Source organism: Aspergillus campestris (assembly GCF_002847485.1).
Source record: "Aspergillus campestris IBT 28561 chromosome Unknown P168scaffold_1, whole genome shotgun sequence".
NCBI classification, from domain to species: Eukaryota; Fungi; Ascomycota; class Eurotiomycetes; order Eurotiales; family Aspergillaceae; genus Aspergillus; species Aspergillus campestris.
In genome coordinates this window covers 4,576,542-4,599,484 of record NW_020194336.1, presented here as the reverse complement: position 1 = coordinate 4,599,484, position 22,943 = coordinate 4,576,542, and the positions used below count along the sequence as shown (strand labels likewise).

The 22,943-nt window shown below is 51.8% G+C and overlaps 3 protein-coding genes across 3 annotated transcripts; 1 reads left to right on the top strand and 2 right to left on the bottom strand.

Annotated features, from left to right (window-relative positions):
- Window positions 1-46: 46 nt before the first annotated feature.
- sidC (nonribosomal siderophore peptide synthase SidC) lies at window positions 47-14,859 on the bottom strand. The gene is made up of 2 exons (XM_024841806.1): window positions 14,169-14,859; window positions 47-14,093 (listed from the first exon to the last, which is right to left on the bottom strand). The coding sequence occupies exons 1-2, from the start codon at window positions 14,691-14,693 to the stop codon at window positions 249-251; spliced, it is 14,370 nt and encodes a 4,789-aa protein (XP_024697892.1). The 5' UTR covers window positions 14,694-14,859; the 3' UTR covers window positions 47-248.
- Window positions 14,860-18,268: 3,409 nt separating this feature from the next.
- On the bottom strand, window positions 18,269-19,605 carry P168DRAFT_294923 (TauD/TfdA dioxygenase family protein; the record flags this gene model as incomplete). The annotated part of the gene is made up of 5 exons (XM_024837994.1): window positions 18,269-18,469; window positions 18,532-18,635; window positions 18,717-19,157; window positions 19,228-19,326; window positions 19,395-19,605. The coding sequence occupies 5 exons, from the start codon at window positions 19,603-19,605 to the stop codon at window positions 18,269-18,271; spliced, it is 1,056 nt and encodes a 351-aa protein (XP_024697891.1).
- A 1,318-nt stretch (window positions 19,606-20,923) lies between these two features.
- P168DRAFT_332904 (putative voltage-gated K+ channel beta subunit (KCNAB)) lies at window positions 20,924-22,231 on the top strand (the record flags this gene model as incomplete). The annotated part of the gene is made up of 5 exons (XM_024841669.1): window positions 20,924-21,018; window positions 21,095-21,117; window positions 21,177-21,243; window positions 21,301-21,388; window positions 21,439-22,231. 5 exons carry the CDS (start codon window positions 20,924-20,926, stop codon window positions 22,216-22,218), a joined length of 1,053 nt encoding a protein of 350 aa, XP_024697890.1. The 3' UTR covers window positions 22,219-22,231.
- Window positions 22,232-22,943: the final 712 nt, after the last annotated feature.

Here is a 22,943-nt window from a genome sequence, read left to right as displayed (position 1 = left end):
GTCAACATTTGATGGACACGAAAAGTTATTAAACAAAAATGCATAAGTGCAACATAACAGAAATTTATGTACTCCATATTGAAACAAACAAGATATATACAAAAATGCAAACAATCTAAATACAACAGAAAAGCAATCTTTAAACATATGTGCAGTTTTCTATCCTTCTTCCTTTTTTCTTCCCCCTTTTTATTTTTTATTTTTTTGTTTTGCTTCTCAAACTTCTCATATCACATAGAGACTCACGCTCAGCGCAAAGAATCCACAATGCGTTCAATCTCAATTCCAACATCAGACACCATCTGATTGACTTCACTCTCATCCAGGACGCCACCTTCGACACGAATACCAAAACCAATGGTGTCAGTCTTGGGGTCAGGGCCGATATCAATGAACACGTTCTCATCAGGCAGAAGGGAGGTGTCGAGCGCCGACACGGAAGTGGACTCCACGCCTGGCAGCGGCTGCGCGGGGATAAAGTCCGTGGGCACGCCGATGCGGAGGGGGAGGAAGAGGTCTCCTTGGTTGGCCTTTTCTGTATCTGCGCCAGGGTTGGTGTCGGCGGAGGACGGGACGCCGTTTTGCATCCAGAGGAGGTTGACCCAGGCGTTGAAGAGCGGGCCTCCGTTGTTCTTGGTGGAGTTCCAGCGGAGGACGTCCATGATGGAGCTCTGTTCGAAGGAGACGCGCTCGGCGAGAGAAGATTGCACGGCTTGTGCTTTCTCTAGCAGACTGGGGTCTGAGCCGTTGTGGTCAGAGATGGCGTTGGGGATCACCAGTGGATTCACGTTCAGACACGGTCCGGAGAGTTTCTCGATGTCCGCGAATGAAGCCGATCGACCGGTCTGGTATAGACCCATGATAGGGCTCTCGACCCCGGTCATTCGGGCAAGAGAGCGAGCAACAGCGAGGAGGACCACGGTCTGGAGGCTCAGGCCTGCAGCCCGACACGCGCTCTCCATTTGAGACAGGTTCTTGACCTTCTCCCAAGCTCCAACGAAGAGCTGATCAGACTTGTTGGTATGTTCGGTGGGAGCAGGATACCAAAATCTCTTGAGTGTATCCCAGGCGCTACAGAGGAGAGATGACTGGTCGTCGTCGTTGGTAGGCTGAGACTTCTTGATCACAGTGGGTACACCTGAGTCGACAACAGAAGACCAGTATGCCTTCTCGTCGAGATCGCGCAGGGAGCGCACAGAGTAGTCCACGAAGGAGCGGAAATCCGGAGTGGCTTCCAAAGGCTCATCGCGGTAAATCTTGACAAGCTCTGAAACGAACATAGGCATTGTCCAGGCATCGTAGGCCGCGTGATTGACGATAATGAGGATTCCATCCCGATCGCTTGCTTTCAACAGGCACAGACGAACAGGAGGGACATACAGGGAAGATGGACGTGCAGCTTCTTCCTTCGCCTGTGCCTTGGCGGCTTCTGCAATGGAAGAAGAGGACTGGATCACCTTGAAGGTCGACGTGCCGCGTGCCGTGCGTTTCATCACGATTTGAACTGCATCATTCGGAGAAGTAGCCGCGAAGCATGTCCGCAGCACCGGGTGCCTTTGTCGAAGTTTGAACCAGGCATCCTCGAGCTTCGCGCTATCGAGACGCTCACTACTGAAGTAGGGCCAGGCAGGCTCGAGTAGCCTCCTTCCAGACTTCAACCAGCCGACCAGATGGAAGAATTGACCACCCAGACAGGGCAAAATCGTATCCACCGCTTCTTTCTTGATGTTCAGTTTCTCAAGAACCGCCTCTTCAACTTCGGTATAATTTTCGATAAGCGGCCCCTGGGGCGTGACAGTCTGCGCAGGCATGGGTTTGATACGCTGGCTAATGCCGCGCAAAGTGTTTCCTTGGAGAATGTCCGCCACACTCGCTTTCAGACCCTTGGATCGGCATATAGAGGCAATGCGAATTGCCGACAAAGAGTCCAACCCAATGCTAAAGATGCTAGTATTCGGTTTGATCTTGTCAAGGGGAAGACCAGACACATCCGCAAGGACAGCGTGGACAACAGACTCCTGAGCTGGTGCATCAGATGTATCAAGCTCCTGGTCCTGGGGTTGTCCTTGTGACAATCTAAGAGGCAGCTCCCTAAGTTGCTCAGGGAATGTCGTAGCACACCTCGCGGGGGTGTCAACGATGTCCCTGAAAACGGCGCCAAATTCGCCCATGAATTCATTGAGTGCATCCTGCGACAGGTACAGGCCGTTGCACGTGGCTCGAACAACGATACCATCGCGAGCATGGTCAACTTCAACGTTGAGCTTGTACTCAGCCTGGGCGGCGTAATCTTCCGACTCATACGGCGTCCAGATCTTCTGCTCCTCGAGGATGCTGCCAGCAAAATCGGCACTCTTCTGGAAAACGAACAGAGTATCGAACAGCGACGCAGATTTGAGATCGCCGCTCTGTCGCAGAGAGTTTTGAACAGTGCGCAGAGGAGCGTGTTGGTAGATTTGGGCATCATTCGTCATCTCCTGCAGGCTGCGGGCCATTGCCTTGTTGCTCAGGAACTTGGGCTCAAAAGTGACCCTGTGAGCGACCGTGTTGAACAATGGACCAAGAGTGCGTTCAGCCTCAGGTGTCGGCAACGAGCGACCAGCCAAAACCTGTCCGAACACAACATCGCGCTTGCCAATCAGACGACCAAGCACCTTGGCATATGCCAAAAGAGACACGCTTTGAACAGTGACTTCCATTTTCTTGCAGGTCTCGACAATTGACGCCAAGTCGAGGTCAACACGATACTCCGAGAGTAGCATCTTGTCTGACGCCTCAGTAGCGGGAAGTTCCGGCATCTCCACGACTTCGTATCCGCGGAGCTTGTTGACCCAAAACTCGCAGGATTCTTCTTGTCCGCTGAGAACGTGCTGCACAGTCTGGGAGAAGGGGGGTCTGTCCACTGGAGTTTCGCCGTTATACAAGTTGGCAAGATCCTCGAAGAAGAACGGAATAGAGGCACCGTCGTACAGGGCGTGGTGCAAAGTAACAACGAGAAGTCTTCCTTCTGGCTGGCTGACCAAAGTTGATCGAATAGGGGGAACCTGGAAGGACGACTCCTCGCCAAACGAGTAAAGGGAGGAGACCTCCTTGAGGACATCGACACTAGAGGGAAGTTCGATCTCCTTCCACTCGAAAGGTGGGTTTGAGTGAACAGCACCGATCCAGGATGTACCAAGTTCCTCGATCAAGTGGAAAGAGGTACGCAATATGTCATTTGCCTCGATCACTTGGAGAAGGGCAGCTTTGAGCTTGCCGGGGTCGGTGGATGCAGCAAGTCTGATCGGATGAGGATAGACATAGACTTGACCGGCAGAGGCAATGGTCTGTGTGATCATGCCTGATTGAAGCGGGGTGCTTTCGAACATGGCGACGACAGAATCGTTGCCACTGAGAAGACGCACATGCTTCTGATAAACATCAACCGGGATGTTGGTCACACTGGACTCCACGACGCCATTGGTTTGAGGCTTCTGTATAGGAGCTTCATCAATATGCTTGGCAAGTGCGCCGACACACGAAAAGCGCATGACATCAGATGATGATGCCTCAAGACCTGCTTCGCGCAGCCTGCGCGCAAACTGAATGGCGGTCACGGAATCGACACCCAGGCTCAAGAATGAAGCTCCCTTGGACACATCCTTCGCAGCCAAGCCGCAGAAATCTGCGGTTAAATCACGGATCTTTTCTTCTGTGTCGGACCAGGTCGTCTCGTCCCACTTGATTGCGGAAGACCGAGAAGCAGACGCTTTTGATTGGGAGAGATTGAAGCTATCCAACGAGAGACTTTCCCCAGACACGACGCTCGATAGAACAGTATCCATCTTCTCGATGAATTCCTCCCCGTCATGCACAGCGCCGAAAGCAGAAGAGAAGAGACAGTTGAGAGAAACGATGTCCTTGTCGTGGTTGGCTTCAACCTCAACCGCTAGTGGATACTCAGCCGGCATGTGGCTGTCCAGTTCACTCCACAGTTTATGGTTAGGAGGCGCAGTGGAGCGAATGTAAGAGAACAGACAGTCAAATAGAGGTGTCTCAGATCTCAACCAGCGCTGAATATGTCTCAGTGAAGTATGCTGGAAATCGAGGGATTTGACGGTCGACTTTTGAACAGCTCCAACGATTTCATTTACAGTGTCAAGATCGCTGGTGTTCAGTCGTCCAGGGATAGTGGTGATACACGGGAGAAGTACGGACTCAGCTCCAGGAACCGAAACAGCTCGGCCAGAGAGGACTAATCCGTAGGTCACATCAGAAACACCAACCGTATCGGCGAGTAAAAGGGCAAAGACTGCTTGCATCAAATTCGGCACTGTTGTGTGGAGGCTTGCCGAACGACGTTCTAGTCCAGAGAGTTTGGTGCTAAGAAGCTTAGTAGCAGTCTTGGGAAGTTCCATGATGTTGAAATCGTCCCGGAAAGTTGTTGGGCGGCAATCGGCAAGGTGCTGCACCCAATGTTGCTGTGCCTTTGATTGATCTTGGGAATGGACGTATTCGATGAAGGCCGACGGCGAGCCTCTCTCAGGGGCCGATTCCTGTGCGTACCGCGCCGCTACATCTTCCATCAGCATCGAGAACGATTCACCGTCGTAGAGGGCGTGGTGGATAGAGATGAAGAGAGCCAGAGGTTGTTCGGTTTCCGAAGATCTTGCCAATTGGAACCGGACTGGAGGCGTCTGGGTAATGGAAGAGAGGATATCGCGCGAGACGTTCGCCTGCTGATTATTTGTTTTTTCAAGTGCCTCTTCCAGGCTGTGGTAAGTCTCCTCCGTCCAGCGGATCTGGTGCGAGTCTGCAGAGAAGACGACCTGGGCCATTTGCTTGTCGAGAGGAGCAAATGCGGTTCTCATGATTTCATTGTCCATAGCGACTGTTTGCCAGGCAGACTTCAATTGCTTTGCATCAACGTGTTCTCCAAGCTTCAAAACGACATGGTTGACGTATAGGTTGTCGCCATCGTTGTTCATGGACCGAGCAACCAAGCCCTCCTGAAGCGGCAGGCAAGGGCGGACGGAGGAAACAGCGGATAGATCGACGCCAGCCGGGGCATTTTCCCAGTATTGAGAATCCATTTCCTGTACGATCTGCCGCAGTTTCGATGAAGCCGTGTCGGTAGTGGAAGACGAGCTCCGGGGAAGACGTGCCAGTTGCTCAACAATGGGGTTGCTCATGACGAGAGCAACAGTAGCGGCATAGCCAATCCTCCTCAGCTTAATAGAAAGGCCGATAGCGCTGAGACTGTCCACGCCCATCTCGAAAATATTCGTCATTGGGCTGTAAGCAGACGCGTCGGTCGAAACCACCTTGCAAATCTCCTGGACCACGGCGCTTTCATCGGAAGTCAGAGGGCGACTAAGAGCATCGTCGCCAGTATTAGACGAGCTGTTTCCAAGAAGGACAGTCTGGAGAGGAAGCTCCGCGAATAGGGCATGGAGATCTTTGACATTGGCCTTCCCTGACAGAGGAGCCAATGGAATATACGTGATGGGCAGAACGATCTCTGGGACCATGTACCCCGGAAGCTTCTTCTGGCAAATGGTCTGAAGATCTTTGCCCAGAGTTGCAAAGTCCGATTGAACAATGGCCACCTTTTCGCCCTTTTCGCGTTGACGAGTGCCACTTCGCGCGATGAATGAGATAAGCTGCACTCGCGCAAGACCGGGGTGCTTCGCGACTGTCGTTACGACGTCCACACCGATAGACGACGCGGAACGAAGGACCTCAGAGACCTCACCGAGTTCCAATCTCTGACCACGGATCTTGGTCTGATCATCGCCGCGGCCAAGATATTCAACAGAGTCGTCCACCATCAAACGTCCAATATCACCTGTCCGATACATTTTCTCACCATTGGGCCCTGGAGTGAAGCCACCTGCATCAGGTCTGTTGAGATACCCCTTGGCAACGATATCACCAGAGAAACACAGTTCTCCGGTCTGGCCCCTGAGAGCGTAGTCAAGTGTACCAGGGATGAGAACATGACAGACACAAGCGGGCAACGGCGGTCCAATGTTTCGCAAATTGGTGTCCTTTCCAACGTGCGCGAATGTGCAACCGATAGTCACCTCAGTTGGGCCGTATGCATTCACAAGCGAAGTGTACGGATTGACAGCCCACGTATCCAAGACCCGCTTGGAGATCTTTTCACCACCAACAGTCATGAACTTCAACTTCGGACAGTTTTCAGGGGAGAGGCTAGCTTGGTCCACGAGCGACGGCACAAAGCTTGCATGCGTGATTTCCCATTTGGAGAGCGTTGTTTGCAAATCGTCGAGGATCATTGGCCGGGGCGCAGTAGCGGTCGCCATTCCATGACGCCACGGGAACAGCATCTCCAGAAGATGGGGATCGAATGCTCTGTTGGCTTGGGCGAGATATTTGCCGGTACCGCCCAGTTTCAGCGTGGCTGGGGCAACTCGGCAGCAGAACTCAGAGAAGGACTCAATGAAAGACGAGAGGTTTCCTCGGGTAACCATAACACCCTTGGGTTTACCAGTCGATCCGGACGTGAATAGGAGATATGAGTTGTCATCAGGATGCGACTGGTAATCTTGGGTTTCGGGCGACATGGTTTCCAACAGCTGAGGGAACTCCGGACCGTCAATGAGGATGGTACGACAGCTTTCAGGAGTGCCATTGAACGAATCCATGAATGGGTTTTCAGTGAACAGCATAGGACAGTCTCCGTCTTCGACTAAGAAAGCTTTCCGATCGGCGGGCAGATTTTCGTCGATCGGAAGATAGCAGTTGCCAGACTTGAATATACCGACGATCACATGGTACGACGGAACATTCCTCCCAGAACAGATAGCAATTGTCCTGTTGCGATGTCCTTGCGAAGCAATGAAGGCGGCGACACGATTCGCTTGCTCGTTCAACTCTCTATAAGTCATTGTCTCCTTTTCAATACCCTCGGGGCTGATCCTACTCGCGACCTCCAAAGCGACCCATTCTGGCTGCTCCTTGGCATAGTGCTCCAGCCAGTGAGTCGGAGACGAGTGAACAGAATTTTTGACCTCATCGCTGACGGGACGGCTAGAGAGAGAACGCAGCGACTGGGGAACATAGTTGACGAGCTCGTTGAGAGGCTTCTCGGGATGCTGCAACATCGAGCTGACAAGGCTGTCAACCTGGCGCACGAAGACAGCCAGCTGGTCACGACTCATGATGCGGCTATCTGACCATGCTTCAACCACAATGGCATCATTTGTGTGCTGAAAGACGTTCAAAGCCATAGGATGTTCGACATGCAGGCCGATCAGATCCTCTATTTCACGCCACATGGTAGGTTGGCTTGACTGCTGGGTCTGCTCGCTGATGACTTGAAAGTTGAAGACGGCCGGGTACAGGGGCTCCCCACGTGGACGCTGGAGCGTCTTTCTAACATCTCGAGCATGAATATGTCGATGTTTCCATGTCTGACTCGACAATCGCTGCTGCTCCGCGAGAACTTCCTGCACACTTCCCTCTGGATGGAACGGAACCGGGACCACCGAAATCAAAGGCCCGACGCCGTCTTCAAGGTCCGAGTGCAAGACACGATCGGAAAGGGTTTCAGCAAACACTGTCGCTGGAAGACCCAGGTAGCTTAAAGAAACGTAGGCCCACGCGGCCTTAATAATCGACGCCACGGAAGATACTCCCAGCGACGCTGCAACAGATTGGAGTCTCGAAGAAGAGACTGAGAGCGGGATCTCCTCTACCATAAGCTTGTATTCCTGCACGGCATCGGGCTGCACCCTTTTCCCGGTAAGGTCAGGCCACACAGGGACATCGAGACCCGAGAACTTCTCCAGCTCAGCTTTCCAGAACGCCCGGGTATCCCGGCTTTGAGTCTCTGTCGGGAGAAGGATAGAGAGGGCATCGCTGAGTTGACGTCTTGCAGGCGGCTTGGAGGTATAAGCTGCTTGTACGTTCTCCATGATAAATCGGAGTGAAGGCTCGTCGTGAATAGCATGATGGAGAGTCAAGACCATGAGTCTTTCATCCCCCTTGTCGAACACGGTAACTCCCCACGGTGGGTTGCGGAAGTAGTTGTTCTGGTGCTTGGTCATGATCTCCTTGATTCTCTGATCACGGACAGCTGTCCAATCTTGCCCGGTACATGTGTGCTCTTCCCAGTCCAGGTTCGGCAACTTGTAGATGAGCTGTAGGATGGCAAAGTCCAAGTCATCTTGGGCCTTGCGACTGTCGAGCTCAGCCACGGGAATGAAACCAGTTCTCAATGCCTCCGTATTCTGACAAGCAGCGATCCAGGCCTGTCTTAGTCGAGAGAGATCCACCGACTGATCCAGAGAAAAGAACTGGTTGCTCCAGTACATGTCGTATGTCCCCATTGTCTCACTAATCAAACTTTCCTGGAGAGTTGTTGCTCGGACGGTGGTAAACTCATCGTGCACCTTCTCTGACGCCACTCCATGCCAGGAGATGTTGAACTCATTCAGGTCGAACTTAGTGACTGTGGCGTCTTCAGCGCCAGAAGAGCAAGCAGCAAGCTTCACCAAGTCCTGGACGGTAACGCAGTTGAGGACTTCAACAACAGATAGCGGGAACCCATTGTCCTTCAGCTTTCCGGTAAGTCGAATCGCACGGAGGGAGTCGAGACCAAGACTGCGGAGCCTAGTGGAGGGAGCGATAACCGACGGTTCGATGTTAGTGAGAGTCGCGACGATGTCCACAATCTTGTAAGCAGTAGCAGCGTCGGCGGCATCAACATCAAATGACTCTTCAGCAGCAAGGTTTTCCGGATTGAGCCGGCTATCCCACGTTTCGATATCGATGGTAGTGTATGCCTGCTGGAGGGCTCGACGGTCGGTCTTGGCGGATTGCGTTCTTGGGATGTTCTTTACCACGATATACACGGAGGGTATCATGTGGCTCGGCAGCGAATCCAGTGCCTTGTCCCTGGTGGCCCTGGCAATTTTAAGGGCGGTATCGTTGACCAGCGACAGCTCCTCTTCATCGTCTTCAGCTGTAACAGCGCCAGGAGCAGACAAGAACGCGACGACGACTTGGACAGGTCTGTCAGGACGATTCAGAACCATAGTCTCGATGTTTTCGACAAGAGGGTGGCAGTCGTTGAGGGCGAATGTGATCTCACTGAGCTCGACGCGGATACCCCCGATCTTGATCTGATCATCAACGCGATTGATATATTCCAGCGAACCATCACTGAGCATCCTCACCAGATCTCCCGTGTAATACACAACCTGCGATGCCTCATCGTTCCAAACATATTTTGCCTTGGTGACGTCCTCCTGCTTGAGGTAGCCCGGGGAGATTTGCGGACCACCCAGCGCCAATTCGCCCACGGCGTTCTTCATCACCATGCGCTGGTTCTTAGTCACGAACACGGAGACGGTGTCCATGGGCCATCCGATATTTGCACTCTTGATAGCCTTGTGCTCATTGCCGAACTCCCTGATGGTTGAAACGATGGTAACCTCGGCTGGGCCGTAGGTGTTGAAAGCTCGCATATCAGTACCCCAATCATCAGCCACAGGCTGGGTCAGCTTTTCACCAATCATGGTAATCACCTTGAGCGTCTCACAGGCCTTTCTCGGAACGTTGGCGGCAAATGCTGGCGTAAGATGTGCGTGGGTTGCCTTGGTCACATTGGCCAGTTTGGCGTACGAACCGAGCATGATTTCCCTCGAAGCAGAGATCAGAACACCACCGATTCCCCAGGTGTAGAAGAAATCCTGGATCGATACATCAAAGGTGTATTGTGAGAACTGCATACACCTCACAGCACCTTCTTGGACGTCCGTAGGAATGTCCTTGTGGAGAGATTTCATGCACGAAACACCAGCAGCGTGCGTAATTGGCACACCCTTCGGAGCACCGGTGGTACCACTGGTCCAGATCAAGTATGCCATAGAATCTGGGTTGCTCCGGTGTTTGGTACTGCTTCGCTTCTGAGAGTTCTTTGCGGCGTTCTCATCACAGAACCGACTGACATCCACCATCTCCACGCCAGTCGGGACGGCATCTTCTGGTTGGGGGCTATCTTGGCTTGATACGAGCAGGAATTTCGATTCCGTTCGGACAATAAGGTCGTGGCGGCGTTGCGACGGGGAGAATGTGTCGATTGGACACCAGGCACCACCAGCTTTGAGGATACCAAGGATGGCAACGTACATGACCGGACTCTTGTCGATGCAGATCGGAAGCGGGCTGTTGATCAGAGGACCGGAAATTTGCAGAAGATGCTCTGCGAGGTCATCGGACATGGCATTGAGCTGTCCGTAGGTCCACGAGATGTTACTGGGGTCATTTTCATCGTCCAAATTGCCCTTGAAAAGCAGCGCAGTGTCGTCAGGATGGGTCTCAGCATGGTCTTCAAACCAGGTGTGTAGCAACGCGCCCTCCAGCGCTTCGGAAGCGACGGCTGCATTGGGGTTGAAGGAGGACTTAAGCTCGATTTGCGTCTGCGAAGAAGCATCATGGAAGTTCGCTTCTGGTTGCTCGAGGAAGTAATCAACAATATCGGACATCTGCTTGAGCATGATCTCCGCAGCGTGGTGATCAAGATGGGTATCGTTGAAAGTGGCCCGGAGAGTCAGGGACGAGTCAGCTTCGGGCCATACTTCAATCATGACTGCGAACTCGTTCGCCATGGGTGGGTGGTCAATTGAGCTCCAGAGTCCGCTAGCCCTAGAGCCGGCGTTGAAGTCTTGATAGATCAGGAGTGTGTCATATGGGAGTCGACCATCTGCAGTTGCGACTGCCCCGAGACGGGGCTGCAAGTGAGAGATGGTTTTGGCATTCAGAGACGTCAAGTGGCGAGCGACGGACCTGTTGGTCCACGATCCTGGGGCGTCTTTCGCAACCTGATTGAGAGCAAGTCGAACGGGGATGATGTTGAAGGTCGGGCCAATACAGACTTCCGACTCAGCGTCAAGTCGACCGGAAACAACACTACCCAAAACCACGTCTTGGTCAGGGGTTCCACTGTAGGCCAGCAAGACCGATGCCCAAGCTGCTTGGAGTACGGCAAGCGGGGTCGAGCCGATGCTCTTTGACTGTTTCTTCAAGCTGTCATAGCTGATGCGGGCTGTTGTTTCCACGCGATCGCTCGTTTTGAGGGAAGGGGGACGGTTTGGTGTGACGGTAGGAAAAGCGACAGGTATATGGCCTTCTAATTGACTCTTCCAGAACTCCGCTGTGGCTTCATGATCGGCCCCGAAATGGTGCTTGACTGTGTATTCCAGCGAGGTTCGCTTTCCCAACGGCCGCCCATCATAGACCGATGAGACATCTTCAAGGAGGAGTTGCAGTGAGCCTCCGTCAAAGATACCGTGGAACATGCTCAATACAATTGCAGACCTTTCGGGAGATGTGACCAGAGACAGTTTCCATGGGGGCGCTGTTAAACGGATAGTTTCCTCAGCACTCCGACAGGCCTCTCGCAGAGATTCTTCCTCAGAATGCTCTGCGGTGTATACATCCCAGTTTGGCTTAGAGTTTGCGCCCGGAACTAAGATGCACTGCGCAAACGGGGCCAAGTCATCATCAATCCAGGAGAAGACCGTTCGGAAAGAGTCATAGCTTGCGACGACAGTGTCCCAGGCCTGCTGAAGGCGCCCGACATCGACACCAGATTCAAGGGGAAAGACGGAATGGTATATGTACGATCGGGTGGTGAATGCGCTATTGGCCGAGCTGCGCAGGAAGCTAGTCAACATACCTGACTGCGTGGCTGTCGTCGGCAAGACATTCTGGATATTCTCCGGCGTTACACCAAGCCGCTCCGCGCATGTCAAACGGTTCCTGTCGCTAAAACAGGCAAGGCTCTCCTGCAAGGTCTGCAGACGGGCCGCCTCGCCAGAAGCCACGCTCCCATTCATTTGGTTTTGCTTATGGATAGTGGCAACCAGGCCCTTGGGAGTCCCAGCTTGCAAAACGTCACCTACAGACAAGCTTTCAATGGCATTGTCTCTCAGATTCTGCAGGAACCGCATGGCGCCAAGACTATCAAGACCGAGCGAATAGAGGTCCGATTCGGGCCTAATCGCAGTTACGTCCTCCTCGACCGTGTCGGCGATCAGGCGAATCACAAGCTGCTGCGCCGAATTCGTTTCCTCGTCTTCTGGCGTTTCCCATTCGGACTGCGCACCATTGGAGAGTGCGGATTTTGATGTGGGGTAAATTTTCACGCCATATGCCTCCGGGTCCTGTGATTGGTCCGCAATAGCTTTGCGATCTACCTTTCCAGAGCTAGATCGGGGCAAAGCGTCGACAAATGTGTACACGGATGGGCACATGTACGACGAAAGGTGCTGATGGGTGGTTTGATGCGCTTGGTGGATCAGCTCTTGTTTTTGCGTCTCGCTTAATCCGTTGGCCACGAGACACGCGATAATTTGTTCGCTCCCCTGGACGTCATTCTCGCGCTTAGAAACGATCGCAACGGCCTCTGTGATAGCACCAACGGTCGCAAGGACTGATTCAATTTCACCAAGCTCGACACGGCGACCACTGATCTTCACCTGGTCGGACGTTATGCGACCAAGGAATTCAATGACTTGAGAGCCGGATTCATCCCAAACGATGCGCGCCATGTCGCCCGTGCGGTAAACAGGTCCGAATTCTGGACTGTAAACGAAGGACTTGGCCGTCTCTTTGGGACGGTTAAGGTAGCCTTTGCCAACCTGGGGGCCAGCGATCGCCAATTCACCAGCGAGACCGGCAGGAACTGCTTTAGGCAGGTGGCTGTTAGGGTCGAGGACCAACATTGCACACGTGGGCAAAGCTTCGCCGATGATGGAACCACGCGTGGAATATTCAAAAGGCGCCAGGAAAGTACAGTTAATGGCACCTTCGGTCGGGCCATAGGCGTTCACCAACATCCTGGCTGGTTCTGGAGCGGAACCAGGGGCGCTGGCTTCTGATTTTGGAGAGAAGTTTTCAATGACCGTTCGATTAAGTTTCTCACCCATCGTCCACAGGGACTGGAGAGTAGTCAGGTGAGACGGCCGCAGCAGAGCGGCCAAACTCGGAGTCGCCATCATCACCGTCGCCTTTGCTTCGTTGACCGTGGCTTCCAAATCCGTCAGAGTCAGGTGTCGATACGCGGAACAAAGAGTAGCACCGCTACTCAAAGTGACGAAGATCTCCATGAGGGACGGATCGAATGTGGGGGATGCAAATTGGAACCAGCGGAAATCACCAATCGAATCCCCTGGCAGGGGAATTGCAGTCGCATGAGACTCGATGGAACAGGTGGCAGCAAGATGATGGATTTGGACACCCTTGGGCTTTCCGGTGGAGCCACTCGTAAATAGCAGATAGGCAACTTGGTCTTCATGTATATCCAGTGGTTCGGGAGGTTCGATCGTTTCCACCAAGACAGCATCGCCGCGCATCTCCTTCCACCTGGAGACTGCCGCCACATCAATCCAAACATGGCCGGTGGCTGCATCTTGGCTATCGATCGGGCGCCATGGACCAGCGGCGGGCTCGGAAACATTGCCAAGTATGACGGGGGAGTTGATGTCCTCAAGGATTTCCCGGACCCGTTGCTCCGGCGCATCCTGGGGAATAGGCGAAAATGCACAGCCCGCCTTCAGGATGGCGAGATATGAGATGTAAAGCTCGGGGGACGTGGACATATAAACGGGGATAATCCGTCCATACTCAGGCACCTGGCCGTCCATCGACAACTGAGCTCTGATGTGCGCAGCCAGATTCGAAGCTGCTACGTTAAGGGCGGCGTATGTTAGAACGCTGTGCTCTGCCGAGTCTGTCGCAGAGGGTAAAGAATGTACAAAGTCGAGTGCGATCGCATTAGGCTTTCTGCGGGCCCAGCCCTCGAAAGCGGCGTGGAGGAGGGACGGCTGTCGCGAGCTCGTTGATTCCACGTCTTCCGTTGTTTCTCTCGTGGGGGGTATCATAGATGGTGGGAAATTAACAATCGAAAGGTCGGGCGTGGATGCGACAAGGTTGAGAGAGGGGGAGGAATGGGCCAGATGAGTCGCAAGTGTGTTCAGGAGTTGATTCACAGCCGGGTCGGGGATCAGTGGCTTTGGGTAGGAGAAGCCAATTTGGAGAGCGTTATTGTTCGCAACGGCATCGGCGTGAAGCGTGAAGACCTGTTGACTCGTCATGACTCGTAAGTATCGCTCCCTACCGCACCCCGCACTGCCGGGGAGGGGGAGGAGACTGACAATTTCGCGTCCACTGGCGCAGATTTGATGCTCGCCATTTTCAGGTTCGGCATCCAATCCGAGTTCCAGTGAGAACTGTATCTCGTCCTTGTTATAATCTTGCTGGTTAATTTCGCGCACTTGGCAGTTATTCGACTCCCCCGCCTGCAGCTCCTCGGACCAGAACACCGAAGCCGAAATGACCGCGGTGGCAGGGCTCGACGCGGACTGCCATGTCGCGCGGCGCAAGATGCCAAAGGCGACGTCCTCCAGACCGGTGAAGTTCGAAATAAAGCGCGCGTAGCCTTGGACGAGGTCGTCGATGAGCTCCGTCGCTGCGCGACTGCAGGAAAGCTCTATCCGAGGACTCTCCGCAACCGCATCACATGCAGGTCTCGCGACAGCGTAGGGATCGATCGTATCTAAAGCGGGGATTTTGGTGACGGGAAAAGCCTCCATAGCGATAGGAGTGTGGTGGCCATTAGGTTGAGGGGAAGCATGCGCGGGGCTTTCATGCTCCTCGTGGTTTAAGATTGCGCCTGCCATGGTTTTAGCGGTAGGGATCAAAGCGGCTACGCACCTGCGAACACAATTGCCAGGGGCACGATCCTAACACTGGGGCGCGTGTATAAAGAGTGGACGTCGTTACTGACACGATGGATTCAGGGAGGAAAAGGTAATTATATAAAAGAGAAAAAAAAGAAAACAAAATCCCAAGGCACAAGAAAAATAACAGGAACGGCAAAAGAAGGGTCAAAAAATACAAAATACAAAATACAAAACCCACAACCCCCCCAAAATGCCGTTCTGCAGCTTCACACACTAAGTGAGATCCATTGAGCGTCATTTGAGGTGGACCCCGCGAGGGCCCGAAGTGACATGGTTGGTGGTGTGAGTGGTGAAGTGGGGTCAGTCGATGGGGGTCAAGCGTTGACTACCGCGGTAGTCATAAGAGCGGTGGTCATTACGATGGACAGGAACAGTTCCTGGGAAGGGAATAGGAAGATCCGTGCTTGGCAGAAATCAGCCTTACTGTACTGCGTGGCAGACACGATATCTGGATGCGATGCACAACGGAGAGAAAGAGTCAGGCAAGGCAAGAGGGAGAGGGGAAAACGTGATGTCGGTCTCGTGGTTTCTCCGGTCTTCGGCACACTTATCTGATTAGATCATCTGATTAGATCCACCCTGTATTGTTCGGTATGTACGATGATAATAATGAGGATTCCTAGCGTATGATACGGGTCCATCTACCAAGGCTAGTCAGGAACGGGTTGCACAATCCTAATTTTTCGTTTCTGTTCCTAGATCGATTGGAGAATATCTTCGAGGACCTACTATCCGTACCTCGTGCTTGATCTCGCCGACAACAGCAAGCTACGTAACTGGATCAATGCACCGCAATGCCCTAGGAGACCGCATGCCACGGCCCATCAACGTCAAAGTATTGATTGGTCTGAATTTGCTTTTCATGCCCGGACGATAGAGCTCGCAGTCTTGTTACCGGTCTGCCATACTTGTATCTCCCAGTGCTGATCGATAACACCCAAATGGAAGCCCCACAGACGCGCATTATCTGATCCGTAGTGGAGAGCAGAAGTGACAAATGAGCCAGCTATTCCAATGGTCCTCTCATGACCAGCAATACCGTGGGATTGCCCGGGGGGAGAAACACTCTACCAAGAAATGTAAAATGATCCCTTGAAGGGCATTGGATTGGGGGAAACCTTAGCATTGGGCTGAGGAGACGAGACCGACTTCGGGGCTGTTCCGGCGGGTATACAGTCCACCGCCCAGATCGATACTGGCTAGCGCTTTACCTGATGTTACAGTGCAGTAGTGCCGATGGGCTTGCATCATGCGTGGGACTTAGCTTTTGGCCAATGCCATTATTGCGCGGTAAAGCGAACAGTGGGTTTTGTCCCATATATGCGGTTCCGAAGTAAGAGCTACAGAATTACAAGAACGTACCAAGAATTCTTGTGATCTGACACTCAAATCAAGTCGAAAAATCCGTTATCTTCGTGGCCGTTGCGAGATACAGCCACACTGGTTGGGCGTGAGTTTCACCTAAGTTTAAAGTAGGTACTAGGTAGTATATCTTCCAACAACAGACAAACAAGCGAAGTATATCACACACTTTCCAGCTTTTCAAGTGCAAAAACACTCCATGGCAATCGATACTGGTTTCAGCTGGTCAACCGCGATGGGAAGTAGGTCTCCCAAAATAACGTAAAAATCAGATAAAAAGCATGAGACCCATTGCAGGTGGAGATATTTTTAGCGAGCCACTCAGTCCTCCCAGCGACGGCCATGATCGGCATACCATATCCTCCGTACGAGCGAAGCGGTGGGCATCTCTATCCCTCTTTCCGGCGCCAAGCCAACGAGGGCGGCAGCAAGCGACGACATTACAATTTGTTGTGGGATAATCGGGTTGGTGTAGATTACTGTCGCTTGTATGCTCCGATTGTTTTGAACCCTGTTTAAGTTACTGTAGATGCACTGTGAAGTTAATAATCATGAGCAGTGCTACTATCTCATGAGTAGCATTACAAGCAAATTCCTTAGGTACCAAGATGACGATGCAAAAAAGCAAAATACAATCAGATTAGACGGACATCTAATCAGATGCGGCCCGCCAAGCATTGTTCAATTTTCTCTCGTGGCAGAAATCTCCGAGCCCCACCGGGTTTAAGCCGGTGTCGGTTGTTGTTTATTGACTCATTCGATGGGATTTCAAGATGTGTTTGTGATCTGATAAGATTATATATATTACCAAAGCCAAGAATTGAACAAGAAAAGAGAACAGACAGAAAGAGAGAGAGAAAGAGAAAGAGTAAAGGAATTATCAGTCTCTGTTTGTAACTATCTTGGCAAGACGTAAGGCGTGTAATGTAATGTGTTGAAATGGAATTTGTATCTCCACAACACCACGGAATTATCCCTAAATGGGACTCTATCCGATTGAGGCGATCATCCCGGGTGGGCTCAGGCGCTTTCATTTCTTTTCCTTGGCCCTCCCACGCCACGAGATGATCTCAATAAGCGATACGTGTAAATGCCGCATCCGCCAAAGAATTCATGCCCCGCCTCCAAAAATGCCTCCAAGTGTTGTAGTTTCCATGACTGACGGTTGATAATTTTCTTATGGTAATCATTAGATATACTCGGGGGCTTCACTAGCTACCAGAAGGCTCTCGATTTATTTATATGTATATGTCACTTGTAGAGAAGGCTTATCCCGTTCAAATTGATGGTGAAGGACCAGCAGCCCTAGTATGAACGATGAAATTTGAAATAGAACGAAATTAATAATTATTTAAGTCATCAATAGAAACCCAACACTTAGTTCAGTAGTGACTATCAACAAGAGGCATGGTCTAAATCAGATAACTCCGGTTTAAGTTCGGATCTGATAAAATCAGCTATTTCAACCAGGGAAGACGGCTTCAATCTCAGGTGGACGAAAAGAAAGGAATATTTCATTGAGACTCGATTTCTCTTCCAGCTGGGAATATCTACTAGTAAATAAACACCCCCCCCCCACCACGTCCGTAGACGATTATTAACAAGTAAAAGTATCCGACATCACCCGGTGCCTCGCTTAGCCCAATCTGATAAGATGGCGTAAGTTTACTAGTAATTTACCAATTATTACCCCGCCAATATCCGGATCATGCCATACTCTTGGACTCGGTCAATAATAGGGGTGTCGCTATACAAAAACCGTCCACATCCAGAGTCAACCCCCCTCGAGTAAACTGATCATATTAAGGTTGCCACTACTAAAACTCTTGTCTCTTGTATTGGAATACTAATCACAAGGTATACATAGCCTTACTACGCCCACCTGGGCAATATTCATGCCATAGATTCATAGTGTTTGCTTTGCCATAAACTCCACGTCTCGATCATGCTATCCGATTGAAGAGAAGAGACCTAAGAGGGTGAACATTTGCAGTGATCAATGCTAGACAATGGCATGCCCTCAATCAGGATAGATGAAAGGCTTCTACCAAAAACATGCCCGTATCAACGCATGGATTATATATATATCTATATAACACTTCCTCTCCTCTTCATAACTCTCCAATAGCAGCTTCCACACTCTCAATGTATCATACCATCAAAGCCTCCCTCCTCGACTTCGACGTCAGATCCAAATACGGCGCTTCACCAATGCTACACACGCGGTCACCGGCGCGCGCCTCCGCATAATCATACGTGGCGCAGTGCCAGGTGGAGCGGTTATCCCAGATGGCCATGTCGTTTCGGTTCCACTTGAAGCGGACCTGGGCGTCGTGGTTTTGGGTCACGAGCTGTTTATTGTCAGTATTAATTACATATATACTGGAGTGATTCAAGGAATGCTTAAACATACGTTGAATAGGTAGTGGAGCAGCATGTCGGACTCGTCTTTGGTCACCCCGTTGATCCGTTTCGTGAAGCCCTTGTTGACGTATACTGATTTCCAGCCCGTGACAGCTTTGTCTAGTTAGCCTATGCAATCATTCAAGAACAAAAGTGCCGAAGAAGCAGACAGAGAGGAAAGCAAGGAAGACATACGGTTAGTCCTAACAACAGGATGCACCGCACTAAGCTCTTCCCCACAATTAAGCGGCGAGCCCCTAACACCCACCCGCAACGGGTTACCCAACCTCCTTGCTTCATCATGGAAGAAGCTCCCATCGTGCGTCGCCGTCAGCGTCTCCAGAAACGAAGCCATCCCCGGTGACAGCCGGTCGTACACTTCGTAGCCGGAGGCCCAGAGAGTGTCGCCGCCCGTCGGGGGCAGGGTGTGAATCTTGAGCATGGAGTAATCGGAGGGCACGCGTTCGAAGCTGATGTCGGTGTGCCAGGCTGCTGAGGCGAGGCGGCTGGAGTCGCTGAGCTGGTGGGTTAGCCCGCCGCCGGTCTTTTGCTTCTCGCTACTAATGACGCTGATTTGGTCACCTAGTTCGCTACCTTCTTCTGTGAGGGGGTGGACATGGAGGGTTGAGGAGGGGGCTGTTTGTTTGTTTAGTGGATGTATTTTTCGTGAGGTTCAACTGGGCTGTTGGGACCGCGGTGAAAGGACTTACACATCCGGCTACTGTGGTGAGTTTCTCCGCGAACTCGCGCATCTGCTGGGGGGTGATGTCCTGATTGCGAAGGAAGACGACGCCTCGGCTTGATACTGGATATCACGTTGGTATATATTCTCGGGTGGGACTTGTGTTATGAAGAAAGAAGGACTCTGCTCACTGGTGACGGCAAGGTCTTTGATGATCTGGTCACAGCTTTCATCTTTCAAGATTTCCACAATCTGAAGTCCCGAATACTCTCTTCCAATGACTGGAGTTAGATCAGAGTATGTGTACGGATCGAGGCTGCCTGAGTATTCGAGCGGTTGTGAAATACGTGGACGAGATTGCTCTGCGCCTCCGATGATGGGACTCGTATCAGCAGCTGGCATGGTGAGTGTAGTCTATTCAATAACAATAATCTTGGATATTGACAGAGACTGGGTTGATCGCGTGTCGCGGATTTGTATGGGTGTAGTGTGTATTGATCCCTGAGACAGCCACAATCTTATGGATATCGAGTATCGAAACGCTCCATATATCCGACATATAATCCCCTGCACACGATACAGTACAGCAAAAAATAGCCCCTTATCTCTCGACAAGAAGTTAAGAAAAGCGACAAGCCGGGTGATCCTCTTACCGTCTATCACACCTCATATTGCACTGATAGCCATGTCCTTGAGACAAGATGCAGCTGCTACTCGCTGATTTCACTCCTCTTCCCCGCTCCCAAGTTTCAGAGGTAGGCTCTTCACGATGATGTGCTCCGTTCTCCGCATTGTGCAATAGATGCATATCTTTTAAATAGGCGGATCAGTACGGCTACCTGGCTCGGGTTATCTATCGACAATGTAAGCCTGGAGCCGGTCCAACGATCACCATTTCCGCGCAAGTAAAGAAAATCATGAACTAGACAAGACATATATAAGCTCCTCTGTGGCATCCAAGTTCAGTTCTTCCATTATGAGGCGGGGAATAATCCAGTATACCAGAAACCCCACTATATTAGACGGTAGCAGGGATCATGATAGCTCAAGTAGTGATTGCGCTAATCTCTCCGCACGACACGCCATTGCTGTCTGGAACCCCACCTACGACGGAATCTGGCCGATGTGTGGGTTCAAGACTGTGCAGTGGAATCTGAAATATCTGTAGGGACAGGAGAATGGATCTGGAATTGGTATGTAGTTGACCTTACAGTAGATCAATATACAACAGAATGAATTCAATCCTTAACCTGCTCTGGAACCAATGGAAAGAAGGGTTCAAGATTCATGGGCCTTGATGTATTTAGGGAGTGTGTACAGCGCGGGGTAGATTATATGGAAAGAGGCCCCCTCTTGAAGAAATCACCCAACTATTGACAAGAAACAGTCACTTTACAAGCTACTTCGAGTATCATTGATTCTTCACCTTCACTAATCACGACAGAACATACCCACCGCTATAGAAGCCCAATCCTTCCGGTACTTGTAGTAGTCCTCACTAAGGAAGACGGCTCCAACGCTAAGGCGGCATTCCCTCCGAAGGGTATTCCACTCCTCGCTCAAGCCTCACAAGCACAATTGATTGGTACAAGCTGGGCTAGCGGGTCTCCGTGCCATCTACGGAGTACCTGATAAATTGACCAGCTACCCCTCGAGTGCGGGGAAGAGTTGACGACTTTGTGAGATTTATCGACATTGACAGCTGAGAAATTCCAGCGAAATGGCGTGGCCGAACAAGAATAAAGATATGCTCTACCGACGAGTAGGTAATTCGGGCCTACACGTATCGGCTATAGGGCTGGGTGGATGGTTGACGTTTGTATTTCCTATTCTTGCTGTTGTTCAAGAGGTGTACGAAATGTGTGGCTTACTTGTTTGATACTGTTGGTAGGTTTGGAGGTCATGTTGAAAACGGTACGGCCTTTTGTATTCTACACGACTGAAGCGGCAACTAATGGGAATTGCGTATTCAGAGACGACATTGGAGTGCATGAAGCAGGCATACGACTGCGGGATAAATTTCTTCGACACGGCAGAGAGGTAGAATCATGCTGCATTTCGTTCTCGCGAACGGATAAAGCTGACTCGGAAATCCAGCTATGCAGGTGGAGAATCCGAGGTCGTCATGGGCCACGCTATCAGAAAGCTTGGCTGGAAACGAAGCGATATTGTCATAACCACCAAGGTTCGCCGAAACTCCCAAGTATCGTGCCAACCAGCTACTAACACAATCAGCTCAACTGGGGCCTCGCCAATGGCGAAATTCTCATCAACAACCATGGTCTTTCGCGGAAGCACATCGTCGAGGGTACGCGGGCATCACTGGAGCGGCTGCAACTTGAATACGTCGATATTATCTACGCGCACCGCCCGGATCGCCTGACACCGATGGAGGAGACAGTGCGCGCATTCAACCATGTAATTGATAGAGGATGGGCCTTTTACTGGGGCACCTCGGAGTGGTCCGCAGACGAGATCACAGAAGCATGTGGGATCGCAAAGTCACTGGGGCTCATTGCGCCCATCGTCGAACAGCCGCTATACAATATGCTAGACCGGGAGAAGGTCGAAGGCCAGTACCAGCGCCTGTACTCGCGGTGTGGCATCGGGTTGACGGTATTCTCTCCGCTGAAGATGGGCCTTCTGAGCGGCAAGTACAACGACGCAACGGCACAACCGCCGCCAGGATCGCGATTCGCCGTGAGCCAAGATAATTACATCGGTCAACTGCGGAGTGAATGGGGCGATGAACAGTGGGCAGACACGATCCGCAAGGTCGTGGGCTTGAAAGAGCTGGCTGATCGGTTGGGGGTGAAATTGTCGCAGCTAGCCCTTGCGTGGTGTCTGAAGAACGAGAACGTCTCGTCGGTGATCACGGGGGCGTCACGACCGGAGCAGATTGCCGATAATGTGCAGAGTCTGGCATTGCTGCCAAAGCTGACGCCCGAGGTCATGGCGGAGATCGACCAGTTTTTGCAGAACAAGCCGGCGCAAGATCCTGCTCGACAGGGTTGATAAAGCGAGGTTCCTGTTAGCACAAACTTTAGATGAATTGTTCTCACACGTTGATTCCACATAAGAGAAAGGATGTCTCCATACTTGCTTCATATCCTCTCCCTCCTTCACCCCAGGACTTTCCCTCTCTCCCTTCCCCATCGGCACCCTCGCTCTAGCACAACTCTCACACAGATTACTCATATTCCCCCATTTTTCCCTCCACGCAATGCCAAGCTTCCGACACGCCATACACACCACATAGAGCACACCCTGTATATCAATGATAGCACCCCTCCCATACCTCGCTTCCTGCGACTCAGCGCGGGGAGTCAGCCCACACTCGACACAGAAGCGCTTCCGTGCATCGCGACCGCCGCGGCTTCTTCGGCGCTCGAGCATGCGTCGTGCGAACTGGTCCGCTGAACGCAGCCGTAGACAGCACCGACAGGCGTAGAGATGTCGAAATGTAGCGTAGCGGGATTTCTCCGCTTGGAGGAGATCATGATGCGAGAGGCGGGGGAGGAGCGAGTTGAAGTAGGAGGATGTCAGCTTTAGGTGGATGTCCCAGGGGAAGGAGAGGTAGTGGGAGATGAGGAGGTGAATCTCTGGGGGTAGGCTCATAAACTGTGGAGATGATTGATTAGATGCTGTCGTCAGGTCTGCCATAACACTGCAAGCTGGGAGCTGTAGGCCGTCGCGCAACTTGGGATGGATGAAGAGTGCGGGGATATGCGGAGATATGA

What these genes read in the sequence shown, in the direction of transcription:
- sidC (XM_024841806.1), bottom strand. Translation starts at nt 14,693, where the DNA reads ATGGCAGGCGCAATCTTAAACCACGAGGAGCATGAAAGCCCCGCGCAT. An exon ending in GCGCCAGTGGACGCGAAATT is followed by an intron (nt 14,094 to 14,168) that starts GTCAGTCTCCTC and finishes ACGAGTCAACAG; the next exon opens with GTCTTCACGCTTCACGCCGA.